General features: G+C 44.5%; 1 protein-coding gene across 1 annotated transcript in view; it reads left to right on the plus strand.

Annotated features, from left to right (window-relative positions):
- LOC120995132 (synaptotagmin-2-like) overlaps positions 1–24,813 on the plus strand; it is a 619,044-nt gene that overhangs the window by 377,392 nt on the left and 216,839 nt on the right. Inside the window, 1 exon segment of the mRNA XM_040424147.1 lies at positions 13,517–13,634. Coding sequence (XP_040280081.1) covers positions 13,517–13,634 — 118 coding nt within the window.

A 24,813-nucleotide genomic window follows, 5' to 3' on the forward strand; every position in this document is an offset into this window, starting at 1 on the left:
TTGCCCTGTGAATGTGCGGAGATCTGTCAGACTGGCTGCACATCTCTGACTTGGTTTGTTGTGATTTGGATTAGAGCTGGATCCACCTTCCCTCAGGTGTACTGGGTTTCATCGTTAGTGAGGCTATTTATTTTCCACAGTCAGTGATGGTTTGGGTAGCCATGTCATCTTCTGGTGTTGGTCCACTGTGTTATATCAAGTCCAAAGTCAGCGCAGCCATCTACCAGGAAATTGTAGAGCACTTCATGGTTCCCTCTGCTGACAAGCTTTATACAGATGCTGAATTCATTTTCCAGTAGGACTTGAATTGAATTAGGCCTCTTTCACACGGGCGTTGCGGGAAAATGTGCGGGTGCGTTGCGGGAACACCCGCGATTTTTTCGCGCGAGTGCAAAAACATTGTAATGCGTTTTGCACTCGCGTGAGAAAAATCACGCATGTTTGGTACCCAAACCCGAACTTCTTCACAGAAGTTCGGGCTTGGGATCGGTGTTCTGTAGATTGTATTATTTTCCCTTATAACATGGTTATAAGGGAAAATAATAGCATTCTGAATACAGAATGCGTAGTAGGGGATCAATTGAGGGTTAAAAAAAAATTAACTCACCTTCTCCTCTTGTTCGCGTAGCTCCCGATCTCTTATCATCAACATTAAAAGAAATAAACCCTTGAAATACTGTAGATCAAAATACAGTGAATAGACTGTCACCTAGCAACCGTGCGTGAAAATCGCACCGCATCCGCACTTGCTTGCGGATGCTTGCGATTTTCACGCAACCCCATTCATTTCTATGGGGCCTGCGTTACGTGAAAAACGCACAAAGAGAAGCATGCTGTGATTTTCACGCAACGCAAAAGTGATGCGTGAAAATCACCGCTCGTGTGCACAGCCCCATAGAAATGAATGGGTCGGTATTCAGTGCGGGTGCAATGCGTTCCCCTCCCGCATCGCATCCGCGCGGAATACTCGCTCGTGTGAAAGGGGCCTTACTGAAATAAACTAACTTTTCGATGATATTCTAATTTATTGAGATGCACCTGTATAATGATAGTTGCACTTTAACCCCTTAGTGACACTTGTACATTTACAGCATAGTGGCATCAGAGGAGTGTGTAGCTGAGCCTGCTATACACTGTTGGTTTAAAACAGCTGATCTGCTTGCAGTGATTGGGATCACTGTAATCCCAGCCTTGTGATCTCTCTGGGGACTTGCTCTGACCCATAGTTGTCACCCTATATCTACACACAGGCCTGTTATTATATGTAGATAAGTTGTTATGGCAGTTTGGGCCCTTGTGAAGGCTCACAGGCCTGCCATTGTAAACTTCCTGGGGTTGTCCAAGTTAATTTTGTATTCTTTGTATGTTTCTATATAAACAAAAGTCATTGATTTTCAATTGTTTATCATCTTCTTCTATAGTGGTCCCTTTCTCATAGCTCACTGATTGGTGACATCAGGTTCTTTGCTTGCTCTGATGATGTTCCGTGCACCAACCTAGGGCTGCAGTAGGGAGCAGTCCTGCCCCTGTACACGGAAACGTCACTGAAGTCTGATCTGTGGGCTGTGCTTGCTGGAGGGACAAGCCACACTCCCTGCAGGCTTATCTGTCTTGTCATGCTCCATCCATCCTTAAGCTGAGAGCTGTCAGGCATGTCCAGTACATTCAGAAAGCATCCTCATAGAGGCTAGCTTGATAGCTGCCAGTGTATGTGGGCTATAAGAACATCACGGTGAAAGCTAACAGGTGAGGGGGAGTATTTAAAAGGACTGGAACAGGTGAAATACTCTGCCTGTATAAATGAAAGAAGCAGCAAGATGTAAATGGCCAGGAGAGCAACCAGAAGAAAGAATGTCTGGCTGAGGTCAGTAACTACTTGGAAGAGCTGCAGCAGGAAAAGAGCCATCTGTTTCAGCTAAGTCTACTTTCACAGCGTTTTGGCTTTCCGTTTGTGAGATCCGTTCAGGGCTCTCACAAGCGGTCCAAAAAGGATCAGTTTTTGCCCTAATTCATTCTGAATGGAAAACGATCCGCTCAGAATGCATCAGTTTGCCTCCATTCAGTCACCATTCCGCTCTGGAAGCGGACACTAAAACGCTGCCTGCAGCGTTTTGTTGTCCGTCTGATGAAACTGAGCCAAATGGATCCGTCCTAATACACAATGTACCGTATTTTTCGCCCCATAAGACGCACTTTTCCCCCCCAAAAGTGGGGGGGAAATGCCCCTGCGTCTTATAGGGCGAATGCTGTCATTTTACATCGCAGACTGCGATGTATCAGCTGGAGGGGGGAGGGGCCGGTGTCATGCAAATGCGGCGGGGCCGGTGCGGTCACAGTACTCCGGCCACGCCGCTCACTCACTCCTTTATTGCTTAAACCTTTTGTAATAATAACTTTAATTGACGTTCCGATCCCCAGCCCCATCTGTACTACTTACTAAATGTCCTGTAGCAGGCAGAGCAGGGCAGGCGGCCGTCCGTAACTCACTGACGTCATGTGCCTGCGCCGCCTACTTCATTCATAAAGTAGGCGACACAAGAAATGTGACTTCAGTGAGTCCCCCCCCCCCACAGGTTTAGCTATGGTATATTAGGGCATCTGTGGATGCCACTATTATGGGGTGGGGATATGTGGATGGCACTGTTATGGGGTGGGGGATCTGTGGGTGACACATATATAGCAGTGCCATCCACAGATCCACCCCCCATAACAGTGCTATCCACAGATCCCCCTCCATAACAGTGGCATCCACAGATCCCCCCCATAACAGTGCCATCCACAGATCCCCCCCATAACAGTGCCATCCACAGATCACCCCCATAACAGTGCCATCCACAGATCCCCCATAACAATGCCATCCACAGATCCCCTCCATAATAGTGCGTCATGCACAGATCCTCCATAATAGTGTCATGCACAGACCACCATTAGTTCAAAACCCACCAAAAGCACCACCTTTTCTTATTTTACTCCTCAAAAACCTGGGTGCGTCTTATGGGCCGGTGCGTCTTATAGGGCGAAAAATACGGGTAAGTCAATGGGGACGGATCCGTTTTCACTGACACAATCTGACAACAATAGAAAACGGATCCGTCCTCCATTGAATTATGTTAAAGAGAACCTGTCACTAAAAAATCGCTTATTAAGCTGTTCAGAGTACCTTATAGTGCTACATAGTAGTGTCCTATTGCACTTTTTCTTTGTTTTCCAGCATTTAGCCTCATTGAGAAATCAATGTTTTATTCAGCTGCTGCCCCGTGCTTCAAGTCAGGCTTGAAGTCAAGGGGGCAGCGGTCGGGGGGGCGGAGCCTACGCTGAGAGTGGATGGCTGTGTGAAGCGTCGCTCCGCTATCTAGATATCCTTCAAAGCCTCTAATCATCAGCTAACCAGACCGAAAATGGTCAAAATCGGAGGTCAAAAGAATGCTGAACACTCCGGTCCTGCTAAAACGGCGACCCAGCCCGGAGAAATGGATAAATTCCTTAAGAAGGCTGCTACTGCATATGTGGCAAGGGAAGCTAAAATGGCGCCTGGAACGCCCAAGGCTGCCGGCTACAAGCAACAAGCTCCGACGGGTGCTGAAGGAGGCAGGGAGACTTCCCTTAACCCAGACGCCCTTTCAATCTCCAGGAGCTTCCTTAAGGACTCTCTTGCTGAAGCCTTAGAACCCCTCAGCTGTGAATTAGCTGCTATCAGGGGTGATATTCGCCATATTGGATCCAGAGTGGAGACGCTGGAGGAAAACCAGCAAAAGATTGTGACGCACCAGAAAGAGGTGTCTTCTAATCTGGCTGAACATCAAGCCCACATAAATCTGCTTTACACGGCGTTGGAGGATCAGGAAAATAGGGGAAGAAGGAATAACCTACGGTTCAGAGGTATTCCTGAATCTGTTGGCCCTGGCGATATTTTTGAGGCAGTGATGCAAATTTGCCTCCAATTACTAGGCCCTGACACAGCGCATGAGATCATAATCGAAAGGGCTCACAGGGCATTAAGGCCCAAACCGCTTCCGAACGAGCCCCCACGGGAAATTATCTGTAAATTTCTATATTTTCCGGTTAAAGAAGCGATTCTTTCTGGCGCTAGAAATAATCCGTCGCTGCTGTGGGAAGGCAACGAAATTGTGATTTTTCAAGATTTAGCACAATCTACTCTTCGCAAGCGCAGAGCGCTGAAGCCACTTACGGATTGGCTGCACTCTCAGAAGATTCTGTATCGATGGTCCTTCCCTTTTGGCCTCTCATTCTCCCATGATGGTCGTCGTCTTTTCGTCTCTTCACCTAAAGACTTGGAGAAGATTTATGCGCATCTTCAAATCCAACCGCTGCCGATCGACAATTGGGAAGTGCTCCAGAATACGACAACCCTGCCGGATCTGCCATCCTTCATCCCTTGGGAACCTCCACGTACTCCAAAGCCGCAGAGGGGTAGAAGAATAATTGCCTCCACCCCGAGAAGATTACCTCTGATCGACTACTTTCAATAAGTATATAATTGCAGGACTGTTATAGAGCTGTTATACCATTGAACATTATAAAGTGCGGGTGTTCCCATCCGAATATTTTCATCCGAATATTTTCTCCTGACCTTTTAGTTGATCGCTTAGGTATACCCCAGCAGTTTAGGTTTAAATCGCATACCCCAGTATGAGAAATGCTTTATTCGCTATACACTGCGATTATATATTGTTGCTTCTCCTCATGCGAATCTAGGTCTGGTTTTATATGCTCTAGGGAAGGATATTACGGAAAAAAAAATTCTCTTTCCCCCCTAGTAGATAAAGAGTTTTCTTACTCTGCCAAAATGTTTAACACACTCATTTGTGTTGTCTATACTGTTAATTGCCTTTTAATTTCTTTTTTCTTTGTTGTTCTTGTTTTTCATTCAGGTACTTTTTTCTGTATGCAGGATGTACGATCCTATCCAAGATATATGGGACAAAATGGTGCTTCGCTTCTGGAGGTTGAGTGCTCCCCCTTCCTATTATCCTTCTTTATCATACAACATACATTAAGCTTATCTATCATGCATCCCCTCACCTTTAATCATGGATGACCTTTGTATAGCATCCTTCAATGTGAAGGGATTCAATTCTCCCTCTAAACGAAGCCAAGTCTTCTCATACCTAAAAAAAGAAAAATGTTCAATCATATTTCTTCAGGAGACCCATTTTAAATTTGATAAATATCCAAACCTTAAGAACTCCTTATTTGCGGAATGGTACCACTGTGGTTCGGGGTCCTCGGCCTCCAGGGGCGCAAGTATAGGGTTAAGGAAACATCTTCCATTCACTTATTTATTTCACACCCAAGATCAAGAGGGTAGATACCTGTTACTCAAGGGAACTATAGCTAACCAGGTTTACACTTTCATCAACCTATATGCCCCCAATGCTGGCCAGGCTTCATGGATTATAGAGGTTCTTTCCCTGTTAGAGCCATTCAAAGAGGGAGTAGTTATATTGGGGGGAGACTTCAATCTAACACTTGAACCTCATATTGACTCCACTTCTAAAAAATCACCAATAGCTATTAAAGAGCTTAGACGTCTCAAAAAAAAACCTGCACAATTGGTCTGTCTGTGATGTGTGGAGGCTTTTTAATCCTAATGAAAGAGATTATTCCTTTTTCTCTCATGTGCACGGATCTTATCACAGATTGGATTATTTATTCACATCAAAAGAACATCTCCAGTTCTGTAGCCAGGCCAGCATTGGTACTATGCATCTATCTGATCACGCCCCTATCTTTTTGTTATTATCTGCCCCAAATCCGGAACCTCGTCCATTTAGATGGCGGCTAAATGAGCAACTAATTGCCCCAGGTGACCCTTTATCCAAGACACAAGTAGCGTTAAGGGAATACTTTACTCTCAACCACAATTCAGTCAACTCCTGTCAGGTCTTATGGGATGCCCATAAGGCATTAATGAGAGATCATTTTATTTCAATGGGAGCTAGAGCTAAAAAAGACAGGAATGCCCGAGTGGACTCCTTACTAAACAGAATCCAAAAGTTGGAAACCCTCCATAAACAGTCCTTACTAGAGTCACACCTCTCGGAACTAACTGCGTCAAGGGAGGCCTTAAAAAAGATCCTAAATTCAAACTCAGCCAAATATTATCTACAGGCGCGCTTTAAATATTATGCCCATGGTGATAGAGCATCCAAGTTTATGATGCAGCGGATCAAACAAAGAAAAGCCCATAACTATATCCATCAGATCAAGACTTCTAGTGGTAAGCTAGTCTATACCACAGCTGATATAGCAGCCCAATTTAAAGAATTTTATCATTCTCTGTGTAATCTAAAAGATTCGGATAAAAAGGTACATTATCCTTTCCCACTCAATGACTCAGTATCGTCCTTTTTACAATCCTTATCTCTACCATCCCTGTCCACGCAACAGGCTCAACTGTTAGAAGCCCCTTTCACTTTACAGGAAGTGGAAGACACTATTAAGCAGCTTCCTAGAGGAAAATGCCCGGGACCTGATGGCCTTCCAGCCTCATACTATCGATCACTCTCTAAAATTTTAAGCCCTTTTCTACTCGAAGTATGTAATAGCGCTTTAAATGGCTCCAATATGACTCCCTTCGCTATACATAATGGGACTAGGCAGGGCTGCCCCCTCTTTCCTCTACTATTTGTCTTAGTTATGGAATCCCTTCTACAAGCTATTAGGAGACAGGGGGGAATCCAAGGGGTTCGTGTTGGAAGACACAATCATAAGGTTGCTGCATTTGCTGACGACCTGCTTATTATGTTTACGAACCCAACCATAGCTTTTCCCCATATTGAACGTATACTGGAATTATTTGGTAAGCTCTCTAACTTCAAAATCAATGCCGCAAAATCCCATGTCCTTAATGTTGGTTTTCCCTCTTCTTTGATAAAAGAACTCAGATCGAACTCACCATTTAATTGGGATAATCCACACATCACCTACCTGGGAATCAAAATAGGCCCTGATCCTGACACTTTGTTTCGCCTAAATTATATTCCACTTCCAAACTCAATAAAAGACCAACTCTCTTCCCTTAATAATCTCCTATTGTCCTGGTTCGGCAGGAAAAATATAGTGACTTCAATTATTATCCCTAGAATGACATATCTCCAAAAAGTTCTACCAATTCCGGTGCCCAAATCGTTTTATAAATCATTTAATCGGATGATTAGATCCTTTATTTGGGCTGGTAAGAAAGCTCGGATAGCATTTTCTACCCTAAAGAAGCCTAAATCTTTCGGTGGGATAGGCATGCCTGATCCTGAACTTTACAATAATGCAGTCCTCCTAGCTAGGTTTGTAGGATGGATTAAGGGAACATTGAAGGAACCCTGGGTCGATCTTGAACAAACACAATATGGTACCCCATTTAGAGGACTTCTAGTAAGTAATGAAGTATCTAAACACAGGGTTATAGGCGGTACTCCCATAGTTAAATCCACCTTAAAGGCTTGGGATTGGTTCCAATCATCCACTCACGCTATCCCATTACCCTCTCCCTTGGTTCAACTGAGAGATATAGTGGGAATGGCACCCAAAGCTTTGCTGGATAGTCTCCCACTGTCCATAAAAGACTCTACCCAGATAGTGGTTTCTCTCTTGGACAATAATGGTAAACTTATAGATCTCACCTCTATTATTCGACTCTTTCCAGAATGCAAATTTCCCCTTCCTCTCATCTCATTTCTTCAGTCCTTCTTTACCAAGTTCATTGATAAAAGCTCCCTACTACGCCCACTTACATGGTTTGAGAACCTTCTAGCTAGGTCTAACCCACAACCCAAATTAATCTCCCTGATCTACAAAAACCTAAATTCCCCTAAACTTATAGTAAAACCGGCGTTCATTGGTCTATGGGAAAAAGACCTCGACACCTCGTTTACCCAGACAACAATATCCAGGTTACTTCTTAGACCTCACAGGGCATCAAGATGTGTGCGTATTCAGGAAAACGCATACAAGATTTTGACAAGATGGTATAAAACCCTGGATGTTACTTGTAGATTCAATCCTTCACTCTCAGACAGGTGTTGGAGGTGCGGACAAGACAAAGGCTCTTTTTTCCACATATGGTGGTCTTGCCCCAAAATTAAAACGTGGTGGTATGTCGTATTTGAACAGTGCAATAAGATCTGCCATTCGTCCATTCCTGTTTCACCTGCTTTAGCTCTCTTAGGGATGTATACACCCACTCACAAGGTCACCATTCCTCCCCTGTTCAGTCATCTTTTGGATGCGGCCCGCCTCTTAATACCTTGTTATTGGCTGTCAACAGAAACACCGCCCATCCCAAGATGGATAGCCAAGATTGACCAGATCTGTAGATTCGAGGAACTAGCCTCCTGGGAAAACAACAGTATAATTGCGTATAAGAAATGTTGGTCACAATGGTCGTCTTTCAGGAAATATGACTAATTATTTTTCCTCTCACTTGCAATTCTCTTCTGTATTTTTCAAAGTTATTGGCTCATGAATTTATGCTTAGGCCTAGTCTAGCTTTAACATTGATTTTACACGATTGTTAGTATAACTCTGTTTTGGGTGTCAATTCTGATTATCACTGTACTTTAGAAAACTCGCACATGTCTCTCCTTTTTAGGATCAATTTTGGCATACTGTAACACTAATTTGTACCTGATTGTATTCTAATTCTTATTTACTTGTGTACTTTATTGGAAAAGTTTGTACACTTTTGAATTTCCTTAATAAAAAATTCTAAAAAAAAAAAAAAAGGGGGCAGCGGTCTAGGCGTCTCCAATCCTGCTCTCCCCGCCTCCTGCCGCCTTGATTGACAGGCCGCATCTCAGTGCCTGGACCGCGCTCTCAGCCCACATGCGCAGTAAATGGCTGCTGTAGCGCGATCCCGGCTCCGGCTCGTACACTCAGCCGGCTTCAGTCTCGCTACAGCGCATGCGCCCGCCAGCCTTACATACTCGCTCCTGCGCCCCGGTATCTTCTCTACCTGCGCATACAGAGCGTGATCTCGGGCACGCCGCAGAGGCTAGGCACAAGGGTCACGCTCCTCCCAGAGAGCTCCAGCAACAGGTATTCATCTAAAGTGTCAAAAATAATACACAGGCACCTCCATCTGCATGTATTATCCTATAAAAGCAACTATAATGTGGCACTTTTTTAACCCTTGCACCTCCAGCATCATTTATTCTCATATAGCTACTATAATGTGACACTTTTTTAACCCTGGCACCTCCAGCATCATTTATTCTCATATAGCAACTATAATGTTAAAAAAAGTGCCACATTATAGTTGCTATATGAGAATAAATGATGCTGGAGGTGCCAGGGTTAAAAAAGTGGCACATTATAGTTGCTATATGAGAATAAATGATGCTGGAGGTGCACAGAGGCGTTCCCATAGTGATGGGGACGCTTCAAGTTAGAATATACTAAAAGAACTGTGTACATGATTGCCCCCTGCTGCCTGGCAGCTGCTGCCAGGCAGCAGGGGGCAGACCCCCCCCCTGTATTTAACTCATTGGTGGCCAGTGCGGCCGGCCCCCCTCCCTCCCCTGTATTTAACTCATTGGTGGCCAGTGCGGCCGGCCCCCCCTCCCTCCCTCGTATTTAACTCATTGGTGGCCAGTGCGGCCGGCCCCCTTCCCTCCCTTGTATTTAACTCATTAGTGGCCAGTGCTGTACTATAAGCAATGCGCCGCACAGACCTTTCACTTACCAGTGGGAGGAGCGCCCGGCACGGTCACAGACATCGCAGGTAAGTATAATGCTTCTAAAATTGCTAAGTAACCATGGCAGCCAGGACTGCAGTAGCGTCCTGGTTGCCATGGTTACCGATCGGAGTCCCAGCGATTAAACTGGGAACTCTCCGCTGCCACCAATGATGGGGGGTCGGTCATTTTAATTAGGAAGGGGGAGAGGGGGCCGGCCGCACTGGCCACCAATGAGTTAAATACAGGGGAGGGAGGGGGGGCCGTTCTTTTAGTATATTCTAACTTGAAGCGTTCCCATCACCATGGGAACGCCTCTGTGTTAGAATATACTGTCGGATCTGAGTTTCACGATCTAACTCAAATCCGATGGTATATTCTAACATAGAGGCGTTCCCATGGTGATGGGGACGCTTCAAGTTAAAATATACCATCAGATTGGAGAAAACTCCGATCTGATGGTATATTAATAGGGACTCCTGACTTTACATTGAAAGTCAATGGGGGACGGATCCGTTTGCAATTGCACCATATTGTGTCAACGTCAAACGGATCCGTCCCCATTGACTTGCATTGTAAGTCTGGACGGATCCGTTTGGCTCCGCACAGCCAGGCGGACACCAAAACGCTGCAAGCTGCGTTCAGGTGTCCGCCTGCTGAGCGGAACGGAGACCAAACGGTGCCAAACTGATGCATTCTGAGCGGATCAGCGTCCACTCAGAATGCATTGGGGCTGTAAGGATCCGTTCGGGGCCGCTTGTGAGAGCCTTCAAACAGAACTTACAAGCGGAACCCCGAACGCAAGTGTGAAAGTAGCCTTAGCTGACACCCACAAATACTCATGAGAAGAACATCACAGAATGTCGTTACACGCCCCACAGCTCTGCAACTGCATGTAAACAAAGTAGTACAGAGCCAAAACAGTACTAGGTACGTGTGTAAATAGCATTTTTCTTTTGTTAGACCTCACTTATACTAATGTGTATATTCCTGACTATCAGATTTGCAGAGTGTCATTTTTTTCCTATAACTTGGACAACCCCTTTAAGCCCTGCCTGTGACAGTATGATAGTACATTCACATGTTCTAGTTCTATAGGGGGACTAAAGATTAAAAGTTAAAAAATATAAAAAAGTATTTCATTTTCAAATCACTCTCTTTACCGATTTTACATATAGAAGTAAACAATAAAAAAAATAAACATTTGGTAGTGGTACATCCAAAAATGTCAAAACTATAAAATTTCACTTAAGAGGACAGTGAAATTTATAAAGGCAAAACCCAAAAAACCATGGCAGAATTTTATTTTATTTTTATTTTTTTTCAATTTTACACAAAATTTTCTATGCTATTTTCCAATACACAATATAGTAAATTAATTGGTGCCACTAAAAATACAGCTATGTGAACCAAAGGGATGAAAAAACATTTTGTCTCTTGGGAGGAGTAGAAGACAAAACGAAAAAATTTAAATTGTCTGTGACCCCATGGGTTAACAATCTTCAATACAATGGACTATGATAGAATGTGATTTTACTTTGTATATATATGAAAAAAATTACTTATGAGTGATGACATGAGCTGTAATAATAAAGCATAGAAGTATTGTACCATTCAAAAGTTTGGATGCCTTTTCATTCCATGTTTTTTCTAGTTTTTTTTTTTTTTTTGGTATTTTCTACATTGTAGATTCATACTGAAGACATGAAAATGATGAAGAAACACATATGGAAATAAGTAGTAAAGAAAAAAAGTGTTAAACCAAATATGTTTAACACTTTGGCAGCTTTGCACATTTTTGTCATTCTCTCAGCTTCATGAAGAAGTCATCTGGATTCTGCAATGGTTTTCCAACAATCCTGAAGGAGTCCCCGAGGAGCTGATAACTTGTTGGCTGCCTTTCTTTCACTCTGCGGTCCAACTCATCCCAAATCATCTCTGTTGCGTTAAGGTCGAGTAATTGTGAAGGCCATGTCATCTGATGCAGTACTCCATCACTCTTCTTCTTTGTCAAATATCCCTTACATAGCCTGAAGGTGCGTTTGGGGTCATTGTCCCATTGAAAAACAAATGATGGCCCTACTAAGTGCAAACCAGATAGGATGCCTTATTGCTGTAGAATGCTGTTTTAGCCATGCTGGTTAAGTGTGCCTTGAATTTTGAGTAAATCAGCAACAGTGTAAACCTGCAAAACACTCCCACACCATCATAGCTTCTCCTCCATGCTTCACTGTGGGAACCATACATATAGAAGCCATCCACTTCCCTTTTTTGCAACTCACAAAGACATGGCAGTTAGAATAAAAATCTAAAATTTTACTCATGATACCAAAGTACAGATTTCTACTGGTCTAATGTGCATTCTTCATGTTTCTTGGCCCAAGCAATTCTCTTCATTTTGTGGTTCCTAAGTAGTGTCTTCTTTGCAGTAATTCAGCCATAAAGGCCTGTATCTTATAGTCTCCTCTGAGCAGTTGATATCGAGATGTGTCTGATACTTGGTCAATGTAAAGCATTTCTGTGGGCTCTTATTTGACATGCTGTTAATGTGTGGTTTTTGAGCATTAGAAGTAACTCTTAAATGGTTGTCTCACTTTGGCAAATGGCATTTATTATGCATAGGAAGTTAATACAAGGCACTTAATGATGTATTGTTAGTATCCATATTGCTTACTTTGCTGGCTGGATTCATTTTTACATTTCATTATACACTGCTCATTTTCATGGTTACAGCCACCCTGCAATCCTTAAGTAGTGCTCATGCTTGCACACTATGGGAAAAAGCACTAGCCTATGTGCAGTTCCATGGTCCTGGCCACCAGAGAGGCCGACACTTTTTTTCCTGTGATGTGTAAGAACGACCTACACTGCTTGATTACAGGGTGGTCATAACAGTGGAAACAAGCAGTGTATAATGTGATGGAAAAATGAATCCAGCCATAAAGGAAGCAATATGGATAATAGCAATACATTAGTAAGTAACTTGCTTAACTTCCTCTACGTAATAAAGGGTATTTGCAGAAGTAAGACAACCCCTTTAAGGTGCATTTATACTGCTCAAGAATTGGGCAGATTATCAGGAAACGACCGTTCCTGTGAATAGTTGTTCCCAACAATCTGGCCATGTAAATATGCCACTGATCACCCAATGAATGAGTGAAACGCTCGTTCATCGGGAGATCCTGTCATTCATGCAGGCACCACTGATCATGGCTTCTGGGCAGCAGACCATGATTCTGTATGAGGATGAGGGATCGCAATAGAGATCCTTCGTCCTCATATGGTGAAAGAGATCGCTGCATGTAAACGCTTCCTCCCCGACAATCGGCCGCTCAGTCGGCCCATGTAAATACAGCTTTAGTCTTTAATTTCCTGAGGGAGTCCTCATTAGAGCCAGTTTCCTCATAGCGTTTGGTTTTCATGACTGCGCTTAAGTATACCTTAATGTCTTAAAATAATGATGAGTTGTCATTTTTCTTTATGGATAAGTAAAGAGTGGTTTTTGCCATAATGTGAATTAATAGTAGAATAGGGCTAAACTTTGTAGTAAACTGTGTACTAATCCTGCCTCTGCACAACACAACTAATGGTCAAGAAAGTCCACAAATGAACTCTGGACAAGGAATACCTGTTATTTGAAACCATTCCAAGTGACTGCCTCCTGAAGCTGACTGAGGGATTTCCAAGAATCTAAAATATAAAATATATTCTGATATGTTTTAACAGTTTTCTATATGTGCTTCCATCATTTTCACTGGCACTGTAGCTACTAAAATGTTGCCTCTGCTCTGAAATAATTTTCTTTCACTTTTTTGTACCTCCAGCCCGAGAAACTTGGAGATATTTGCATTTCCCTACGTTATGTTCCAACTGCTGGAAAACTGACTGTCTGCATTCTAGAAGCCAAAAATTTGAAAAAAATGGATGTGGGTGGTTTGTCAGGTAAGACATCTCCTCTGCTCTGTGCTTCCCTTTGCTGTTTCTTTACTGGCATTTGCAAATTTACCTAGATTTACTCTTGGTCTTAATCATGAAGACTATGCAAAGTCAATCTACATGCTAATATCACAAACCTCTGCACAATTAAATCAAATAAGGATAGTTGAAAAAGATTTCTGATGTTTTGGAATAGCCAAATCCTGAGTTACTGATGGCGTATTCACAGGATAGGCCATCAGTAAAAGACAGGTATGGGTCTAACACTATGCACCCACACCGATTAGCTATTCGGGAGTAGCTGCCGGAAGTGTTATGTTTACCATAATGGAAATGGGTGTGGGTTCATAGTAAAGGGTGCATGGCTTAATATGCAACATTTACGGGAAGATTTATCAAACTGGTGTAAAGTGGAACTGGCTTAGTTGCCTATAGCAACCAATCAGATTCCACCTTTTTATTTTTCACAGCTCCATTGGAAAATGAAAGGTGGAATCTGATTGGTTGCTATGGGCAACTAAGCCAGTTCTACTTTATACCAGTTTGATAAATCCCCCCTTAGTTCCCAAACTGTGTAACAATGTGGGAATACAATTCTGCCTCAAATTAAGCCAACCTATAAGTAGTATAATGTTGGGCATACGTGTCTAACCAAGCACTAAATCTGTCATTCAGTACGAGGATTAGTAAGTCTGCATCATTTAGTTTTTGACCATTCTTTTCCTTGAGGGAGAAATGCGTATGATTAATAACCCTAAGATGTGATTTTGAGATATATCCTTCTGATGGCTTCTTTGAGAACTAGAATGTAATTATGCATGGGTAACGGGCAAAATTTTGTTGTTTTCTGAGGTCATCAGTATCTGATCGGTGGGGGTCTGACTCCTGGGACCCCCGCGGATCAGTTGTTTGAGAAGACAGCGGCACTCGCAGTAGTGCTGCGGCCTTCTCTCAGCTTTTTCTAGGCCAGTGATGACACATTCATTGGTCACGTGGCCTAGGCGAACCTCAGCTCTATAGAAGTGAATGGGGCTAACTGGCACTGTACTTGTCAAGCTCACAGGAACGCATTAATAGTGTAGCAAAGGGTTGTCCGCTTTTACAAGCGCAGCCTTCTCTTCAAACAGCTGATTGTGGGTTGCTGAGAGTTAGACCCTCACGGATCTGGACATTTGATCAGAACAAGTGCCAAATCATCTGCCAAATGAGAAGGAAAAACAAACTCTTAATATTAAAGGGCCACTGAGTTTACATATAACTTTTGATATATTTGTCGAAGAGAAATATCAATGGTTTTGATCAGTGAGAGTGCTGAGACCCCCACCAGTCGCTAGAATGAGCAGAGAGTGCTTACATATCATACTCTCTCTCCTCACTGGAGTGGACATCATTGAGACTATAGACTTTCTTTTGAAACTCAGAACTCTGTTATATCAAAAGTTTTAAGAAAACTGAGTGACCCTAACACAGGATATGCAATTGAAAACAAAATCCTATTTCTTGGGTGGTTTGCACAGGATAATGAAAAAATAACTCATTCATTTCTTAAACGGCTGTAGTAAAATGAAAACTGAGCTCTAATTGTCAACTGTGGGCAACAACGACAGTTTTACTGTGAAATTGTTTTGATGAATAAAGCCTCATTAGAATTAGCCTGTAAAAACCACACAAGGCAAATAGGGTTCGGTTTTGCTTGAGCTGCTCTATATTAGTGTAATATACAGTGCCTTGCCAAAGTAGTTGTTGCATTACATTCTGGTATTAAAATAGATATTGGGGATTTGTACCATTTGATTTACACAACATACCGGCCACTTTGAGGGTGCAAATAGTTTTACTGTGACAAAAACTATTTATGGAGAAACCGCATTGCTGGGGTCCCTGCAGGCACGGTTCTTCCAGAGGGTACAAAAGGAGAATGAAAGTCTCCCTCAGTATGCAAATGCCCTACAAGAACTGCTCCAAAATATTGAAGGGAAGGAAAGAGGGGGCTCACCAGCCTTCTGTAACCCTGATCGGACACTCCGTGACCAGTTTATTCTGGGGATCCGTGATGGCAGTTTGACTGTTGCTATGCAGGACTTTATACGACTGATGCTAAATTTCATGACGTACAGGTAGAGGCCATCTCACGTGCCAATAGTATGGGTTCAGAAGCCTCAGACCGCAGTTGGAGTTACATTGTCGCAGGGGGCTAGCTCTGACCCAGAAACAGTGGAAAAAGGGACAGTTAAAGAGCAAATGGAACACCTACAAACCAATTGTAATGAGAATTCTATGAGAATTGCAGGCCTCCAGAAAACTAGAGACGAAGGGGTGGGCCGTTCACACTAAGAAGGTCAGAATCACCCACAACCCCGCTGGGGGGATGAGGATAGGACCTACCGAAGGGGTCCCAATAATGTAGTGCAACTCTTAGGAGAGACTGATGGGGCTTACCGAAGGGGCCCAAACCGATGGCCAGAGCGACGGGAAATACGCTGCTGGGAGTGTGGACGCGTGGGCCACATTGCTGCTAGATGTCCAGAGCAGCGACAAGCTTATGAGATACCGGCGTTAAACTGAAATCCCCTGCTGCAGTAGGGCGGGCAGTAGGGGAAACTGAGAAGGAGACTATGAGGGGACAATGCCCTGAAGAGGACCTGATCGCTGCAAGTCCCATCATACAGATGGAATTGGAAGGTATTCCGGTTACCGGGATGATTGACACGGGTTCCCAAGTAACGACCCTGAGTAGAGACTGTTACGAACGGTACTTTCAACAACATGTGAAATATAATCCCCATACATTCATACAGTGGTTGCAGCTAATCAGTTACCAGTACCGGTGGTGGGAGTGGCCTGGATGAATGTCAGATTATGTGGCCAAGATCTAGGCAAGAAAGGCCTTTCTTTTCAAAGAGAATCTGATCCAATTCTTTTAACACATTCATCCCCAAGATGACAGGGACATTTACTTCATGTACAGGAGTCACATGAAGTAAAGGTCCCTGTCATCTTGGGGATGAATGTGTTAAAAGAATTGGATCAGATTCTCTTTGAAAAGAAAGGTCACAGTTATTGGAGAGAAACCACTAGCCATCGGCCTATTCAAACGGCCTTCCAGAGGCTGGTCCGAACATGTGGCTTACAGAAAAGTTCAGATGCACAGTGTCCTCTTGCTCAAATTTCGGTCCCTCTGCATACAAAAGTTACTTTGCCACCCAGACGGGAGATGATTGTGTCCATGCCTGTAGACACCTGTAGGAAACTAGAGGACATAGCTGTGTTGATAGAACCACTGCCGACAGCCGGAAGAAGTGTTGATCCGCTAGTAGCCCGTTCCTTGGCAGTAGTCCGCAATGGGAGAGTACCCCTCCGATGTGTGAACACCCAGGATCAGAGTGTAGACCTAGCCCCAGGAAGGCTGCTGACTAACCTCTATGTGACTCCGGAGGAAGTGAGGAAAGCGACCCCGATGCAGTTGATGCCGGCTGAACGAGGTGAATGAACCGTAACCGTGTCTATGGGGGAAGGCGAGAACCCCACCCCTAAATGGAATGGTGGTGCAATTCGAGAACAGATGAAGATAGAGACTTCTTCGTGTTCTCTGGAACAGATCCGGAAGGTAGATGAACTGTTATGGGAAAACCGCACAACCTTTGCACGTCATGCTGAAGATTTTGGATGTACAACATGGATCTACCATGAGATTCCCACAGGAGACACCCCTCCAATCAGAGAGCGCTACCGACAAATTCCTCCACAGATGTAAGAACTGTTGACCCAGATGCTGCAGAGTGGGATCATTCAAGAAAGCCAAAGTCCCTGGGCAGCCCCAGTGGTACTAGTAAGGAAGAAAGATGGCTCCATTCGGTTTTGCGTAGACTATCGAAAGTTGAATACCTGCACCGTACGAGATTCCTACCCCTTACCTCGGATTGAGGAGTCCCTTTCGGCACTAGGAAGAGCCCGGTACTTCTTATCACTAGACCTGGCTAGTGGGTATTGGCAGGTGCCAATGGCCGAGAAAGATAAGGAAAAGACAGCCTTTATCTTGCCCATGGGACTATACGAATTTAACCGGATGCTCTTTGGGTTGACAAATGCACCTGGAACGTTTCAACGATTGATGGAGAAATGTCTTGGTGACTTCAACTTTGAGTTCACTCTCATCTACTTGGACGACATTATAGTGTACTCTGCAACCTTTGAGGACCATCTCCACCAGTTGGGACAAGTATTTCAACGATTGCAGGAACATGGGCTCAAACTGAAACCCAGTAAATGTCGGTTGTTCCAATCTGAAATTGATTACTTGGGTCATCGTGTATCGGGAGAAGGGGTAAGGCCGTCGAGGGACAAGATAGCGGCTGTTCAAGATTGGCCGACACCGACTACCCTGCGAGAGGTGAGAGCGTTCCTGGGAGTAGCCGGCTACTATCAACGGTTTATTAAGGACTTTGCTAGGGTAGCAGCACCACTTAATGCTCTCCTACGAGGCACCTCCGGGGGTCCAAAGAACCGGTCCGTGAAATGGGGCCCTGAACAGGAACACGCCTTCCAGGCATTGAAGGATGCTCTTACAACGGCCCCAATCTTGGCGTATGCTGATTACCACTTGCCCTTCCAGCTATATACGGATGCAAGCCTGTATGGTCTCGGAGCGGTGCTCTCTCAGTTCCAGGATGGCCAAGAGCGTGTCATAGCGTATGCCAGCCGATCTTTGCGAGATTCTGAAAGAAACCCTGACAATTATAGTTAATTTAAGTTAGAACTGTTGGCACTGGTATGGGCCATGACTGAGAAATTCTCTGAGTATTTGACCGGAGCTGAAGTCTTAGTACTGACTGACAGCAACCCATTAGCTCATCTGGAAAATGCCAAGCTTGGGGCTTTGGAGCAGAGGTGGATAGCCTGAATGTCTAAGTTCAATTACTGCATTAAGTATCGGTCCAAGACAGAGAGCCAAAATGCCGATGGACTTTCTAGGGTAACTACCCAGTTCCCCAGCGGAGATGTGGATCATGAGTTAGAGCATGTGGAGGTGCCTGACTTCAGCAGATTTTCACAAGCCTTGGTCATTGCTATGCAGTGTGCAGTGGAAGGGACCGAAACGGCTCCTTTCTTTGGCCCCTCACGACAGGAATGGGTGCAAATACAGCAGGCCCATGAGGGGCTGGCGAAAATTATCAAGTGTGTTGAGAAAGGGAAGAAGCCCTGTAAAGAGGAAAGAGAACGACTGACACGTGAAATGCTATCAGTCCTGAGTCAGTGGGAAAAGTTAGAGATGAAAAATGGAGTGTTATCCCGAAAGGTATATCTACCTTCTGAAATCGACATTCGTTACCAAATCGTAGTGCCTAGTGAACTGGCTCAATCATTGGCTCTTGAGGCTCATAATAAGAATGGACATTTTGGTCATGAGAAGACCTTTCGTTGGCTACAGCGACTGATTTACTGCCCAGGCCTCCGTCAAATGGTCGAAGAAGTATGTCATAGATGTCGAACTTGTGAGATCCATAAGGCGATAGAACAAAGAGCTCCCCTGCAAACCATAGTGACCCAGGAATCTTTGGAGATCGTCATGATAGACTACCTAATGGTGGGCCCATCCAACAGTGGGCACCAGTACTGCCTCGTAATGGTGGACCGCTTCACCAAATTTGCGGTGGTGACCGCCACCAAGGACCAGAACGCTGAGTCGGCAGCCCTGAGCCCTATGCCAAGATTTCATCCGAGTGTACGGGTGTCCACAACGCATCCACTCTGACCAAGGGGCTTGCTTTGAGGGACATGTAATGAAAGAGGTTCAACGTATCTACGGGATAAAGAAGTCGCACACGACTCCATACCATCCCCAAGGAAACGGAGCCTGCGAACGATTCAATAGAACTCTGCTACAGATGGTGCAGACTTTGGAGGAGGACAAGAAGTTACAGTGGCCTCAGTTCTTGTCTGAGATGGTGTGGGCCTATAACAATCAGGTCCATTCTACAACAGGGTATTCTCCTTATACTCTCCTCTTTGGACGGTCTGGGCGAAGTGTCGGAGAGTTACAGTTAAATTATGTGGATGGGTTCCCTCCAAGAGATCCAGCCTCCTGGGTGCGGGCACACCGGCAGAGACTTGAGACAGTTCATCGATTGGTGTGGCAGCGTCTGCAAGAAAATTCTCATCCTGATAAGACCCCAGTGCAAAGGGCACCATTGCAGCCAGGTGACCTGGTGCTGATATGTGTCAAGAAGCCTCAAGGAAAATTGGAAAGCAGGTGGGAGGCTGTGCCGTATCGTGTAGTTGCCTGCAAGTATGCAAATGGCCAGTGTACAAAGTCCAGAAGGAAGGAACTGATTGTGTCCGAGTACTTCACAGAAATATGTTGTGCCTGTGTCAATCTGAAGAAGCAAATTGTGATGGAACTGATAATGTCAACAAGCTCCCACAGTCAGAGACTGGTGGTGTGGAATGGGCTTACGATGATGAAGATGATTGTTGGCCAATCCCCACTCCTGAGGATGTTCCACCTGTGACTACTGTGCCCCCAGCCTGTGCCCCCTCTGGTGCGGAGTCTGCTGGTCCTTCTCAGCCTATGGCTACAGCACCCCAGAGTATACCAGTGGTTCTCAGACGCACCACTAGACAAAATGCTGGCACTCCCCCTGTTCGGTATGCGCAGGATTAGTTTATTTGGCTTGCCATTACCACTCTACGTATAAGAGTACAGCCTCTGGATATGCAGTCATTGGCAGGGACTGCCAATCTTAAAGTGGGGGGGGGGGGGATATGTAAGAAACAATCATGTAATGTCTCTAAGTTTCATTATCCTGGTAAACTGTGTTAAAATTTAATGTAAAATGCCTGCAGTATTTGTTTGGTCAGTAGATGGCAGCATAGGACCAATTTGCATTGGAGTTTACCACAGAGAAAGTGTACTACTGTGATACTGGTTCTTTAACCACTTAAAGGGGTTGTCCCACTTTGCCTTTTCAATCTTACCAGCAGTAGATGTCCTGATAACTTCCTGGTTTGGCTCAGGCAGTTGAGTGAAGGCCGGCCACGCCTCCTCATGACTCACCCTGAGAGCTCAGTCCTTGCGTGCTCGTTCATGTGGATGAGTCATCTTTCTGGAGCCTGCAGAGTATATAAAGCCCATCCCCCTGCTGGGGAATCACTCAGTGACCACTGACCAATGTTAGTGAACTAATGTAGTAGTAACTTGTGGCTGTCATGCATTCTAATACACTTTTACACATAAAACCGTCTACTTTCACACTTGCAGCAGGACGGATGCTGTTCACCATGTCGGATCCATCCTGCGGCTATTTCGCCGTGCCGCCGCTCCGTCCCCATTGACTATAATCGGGACGGGGGGCGGAGCTCCGGCGTAGCACGGCAAAAAGCCGCCGGACTAAAATTACTGCATGTCAGGCTTTTTAGTCCGGCGGCTTTCGCCGTGCACCGCCGTGCTGCGCCGTGCTGCGCCGGAGCTCCGCCCCGGTCCCCATTATAGTCAATGGGGACGGAGCGGCGGCACGGCGAAATAGCCGCAGGACGGATCCAACATGGTGAACAGCATCCGTCCTGCCGCAAGTGTGAAAGTAGCCTAACAAACCCATGACTTAATAGGATGGAAGATAATTTCAGTCATCCACTAAACCTTCCCAACTAACTACCCTTCCCCAATAATACACATGAATACCTACTTCGATAAAGAGGCCTACTCGGCCCAATTTATTAAACATTTACATAATTCACCGAATAATAAAACACAGGAAAACATATCAAAAAACATATTCCAGAGGGGAAGCAAACCAGGCTGGTGCAGTGAGCTGCATTTATATTAATATAAGCAGATATATAACGCGTGTTTGACCGCGACGCGTGGTTGATTAAGTGTGGTTGATTAAGTGTGTGACTTAAGATTAAGTGAGGGAGTATCTGAGAGCTAAATAATTTGTGGACATTGATGAGTGGCTGTGTTTGACTGTATTTTGTGCTGTGATAACACTTTTTTTTTTCTTTCTCCAGGGGTTGCACAGGTGAGCAATTAGGGTGTGGCTGTTTAATTAGGGTGTGGCTGTCTAATTAGGAGACTTTAAAAACTCAGCAGTAAGAACAGCACAGCCTTTTTGATTCCAGAGGGGAAGCAAACCAGGCTGGTGCAGTGAGCTGCATTTATATTAATATAAGCAGATATATAACGCGAGTTTGACCGCGACGCGTGGTTGATTAAGTGTGGTTGTGTAAGTGTGTGACTTTAGATTCAGGGACTTTAGATTCAGGGACTTCAGAGGGGGACTGCAATTAGCCTGTATATTATTACTACATTGTATTGTATTTTTTTCTTTTGTGGTGTAATCCCCATTTAGTATGTGTTGCACAATTGACAACGCAGTCCAGTGCACATCTTGCATGATGTATGCAGTCCTGGAACAGCCGTTCCAGGGTGAATTTCTTTGTTCAAGATGTGAGCAAATTACCCGTTTGGAATCGCTAATCGAGTCTCTAAATGGGCAAGTTGCAACACTGAGAGGCATTGACAATTTGCAAAAAAGTTTGCTTCTCACCGAGCAAGCACTCTTTGGGGTAGATGAGGGAGAGGGTGACAGAGAGGAGGCTGAGGAAAGTGAGGTAGCTAGCTGGGTAACATTTAGAAAGCGGGGTAGAGGGAAGAGTGCCAGGGAGGCTAGCCCTGATCTGACACACCCCAACAAGTTTGCACGTTTGGCAGATGAGGGGGATGTCAGTCCAGGGACGGCACTGCCGCAGCCGGACACTTCCTCTGCCAGTCAGGGGAATGTCAGCTCCGGTAAGCAGGGGACCAGGAGAGCAGGGCAGGCCAGACAGGTGCTGGTAGTGGGAGACTCAATTATTAGGGGAACAGATAGGGAAATCTGTCACAAAGACCGTGATCGCCGAACAGTGTGCTGTCTTCCTGGCGCTAGAGTTCGACATATCGCGGATCGGGTTGACAGATTACTGGGAGGGGCTGGAGAAGATCCAGCGGTCATGGTCCATATCGGAACCAATGACAAAGTTAGGGGTAGGTGGAGAGTCCTTAAAAATGATTTCAGGGATTTAGGGCAAAAGCTTAGGGCAAGGACCTCAAAGGTAGTATTTTCCGAAATACTACCGGTACCACGGGCCACACAAGAAAGGCAGCGGGAGATTAGGGAAATTAACAAGTGGCTCAAGAACTGGTGTAGGATGGAGGGGTTTGGGTTCCTGGAGAACTGGGCCGACTTCGCTGTCGGCTACAGCCTCTATCGTAGGGACGGGCTGCACCTCAATGGGGAAGGAGCAGCTGTGTTGGGGAAGAAGATGGCTAGAAGGTTGGAGGAGTGTTTAAACTAGGGACTGGGGGGGAGGGTAATTACACTATAGAAGGGGAAGATAGTGCAGATAGAGACCGGGGGCAAGGTAGTGGGACTGGGGGAGAAATGGAAGGAGGGACAAGAACAGTTCAGAAGGAAAGGTGTAGGGTAAAAAATATACATAAACCTCTCATATGTATGTATACTAATGCCAGAAGTCTGACTAATAAAACTGGTGAACTGGAATTAGTGATGTGTGAGGAGGACTATGACATAGTGGGAATAACTGAGACATGGCTGGATGATAGCTATGACTGGGCAGTTAATGTACAAGGTTACAGTCTGTTCAGAAAGGATCGTCAAAACCGGAGAGGTGGAGGGGTCTGCCTTTATGTAAAATCTTGTCTAAAGCCCACACTCCGTGAAGATATAAGTGAGGGACATGAACATGTGGAGTCACTGTGGGTAGAGATACATGGAGCTAAAAACAACAATAAATTACTAATAGGAGTCTACTATAAACCACCTAATATACCAGAGTCCACAGAAAATCTACTACTAAACGAGATAGACAAGGCGGCAAATCATAATGAGGTGGTTATTATGGGGGACTTCAACTACCCAGATATAGACTGGGAAACTGAAACTTGTATATCTCATAAAGGAAACAGATTCTTGGCAATAACCAAAGACCATTATCTCTCCCAACTGGTTCAGGACCCGACTAGAGGGACGGCCATACTGGACTTAATATTAACCAATAGACCTGACAGAACAACAGACGTGCAGGTTGGGGGACACCTGGGAAATAGTGACCATAAAGTAATAACCTTCCAATTATCATTCAAAAGAGCGTTTCTACAGGGAGAAACAAAAATACCAAACTTCAAAAAAGCTAAATTTAGCCAACTAAGAGAGGCCATAGGCCTAACTAACTGGGACAAAGTCCTCAAAAATAAAAATACAGCCAAAAAATGGGATATCTTTAAAAACATCCTAAAATCTCATTGTGAGAGGTACATACCGTATGGGAATAAAAGGTTAAGGAACAAAAAGAAACCAATGTGGATAAACAGAACTGTAAAGAAAGCAATAAATGACAAAAAGAAAGCATATAAAACCCTAAAACAGGAGGGTAGCACGGAAGCACTGAAAAACTATAAGGAAAAAAACAGAACATGTAAAAAACAAATAAAAGCGGCCAAACTAGAGACCGAGAGATTAATTGCCAAACAGAGTAAAACTAACCCTAAAATGTTCTTCAATTATATAAATGTTAAAAAGTATAAATCTGAAGGTGTCGGCCCTTTAAAGAGTAATGAGGGGGGAGTCGCAGAGAGCGACGAGGAGAAAGCAAAGCTGTTAAATATTTTTTTCTCCAATGTATTCACTGAGGAAAATAAACTGTCAGATGAAATGCTGAATGCTGAAATAAATTCGCCATTAAAAGTGTCCTGTCTGACCCAGGAAGAAGTACAACAGCGACTTAAAAAAATCAAAATAGACAAATCGCCAGGACCGGATGGCATACACCCCCGTATCCTAAGGGAATTAAGTAATGTCATAGCCAGACCCTTATTTCTGATATTTGCGGACTCTGTACTAACAGGGAATGTCCCACAGGATTGGCGCATGGCAAATGTGGTGCCAATATTCAAAAAGGGTCCAAAAACAGAGCCTGGAAACTATAGGCCGGTAAGTTTAACATCTGTTGTGGGGTAAACTGTTTGAAGGTTTTCTGAGAGATGCTATGTTAGAGCATCTTATGGGAAATAAGCAAATAACGCCATATCAGCATGGCTTCGTGAGGGATCGGTCATGTCAAACTAATTTAATCAGTTTCTATGAGGAGGTAAGTACTAGACTTGACAGCGGCAAATCAATGGATGTCG

The sequence above is a fragment of the Bufo bufo genome, chromosome 3 (genome assembly GCF_905171765.1).
Source record: "Bufo bufo chromosome 3, aBufBuf1.1, whole genome shotgun sequence".
NCBI lineage: Eukaryota > Metazoa > Chordata > Amphibia > Anura > Bufonidae > Bufo > Bufo bufo.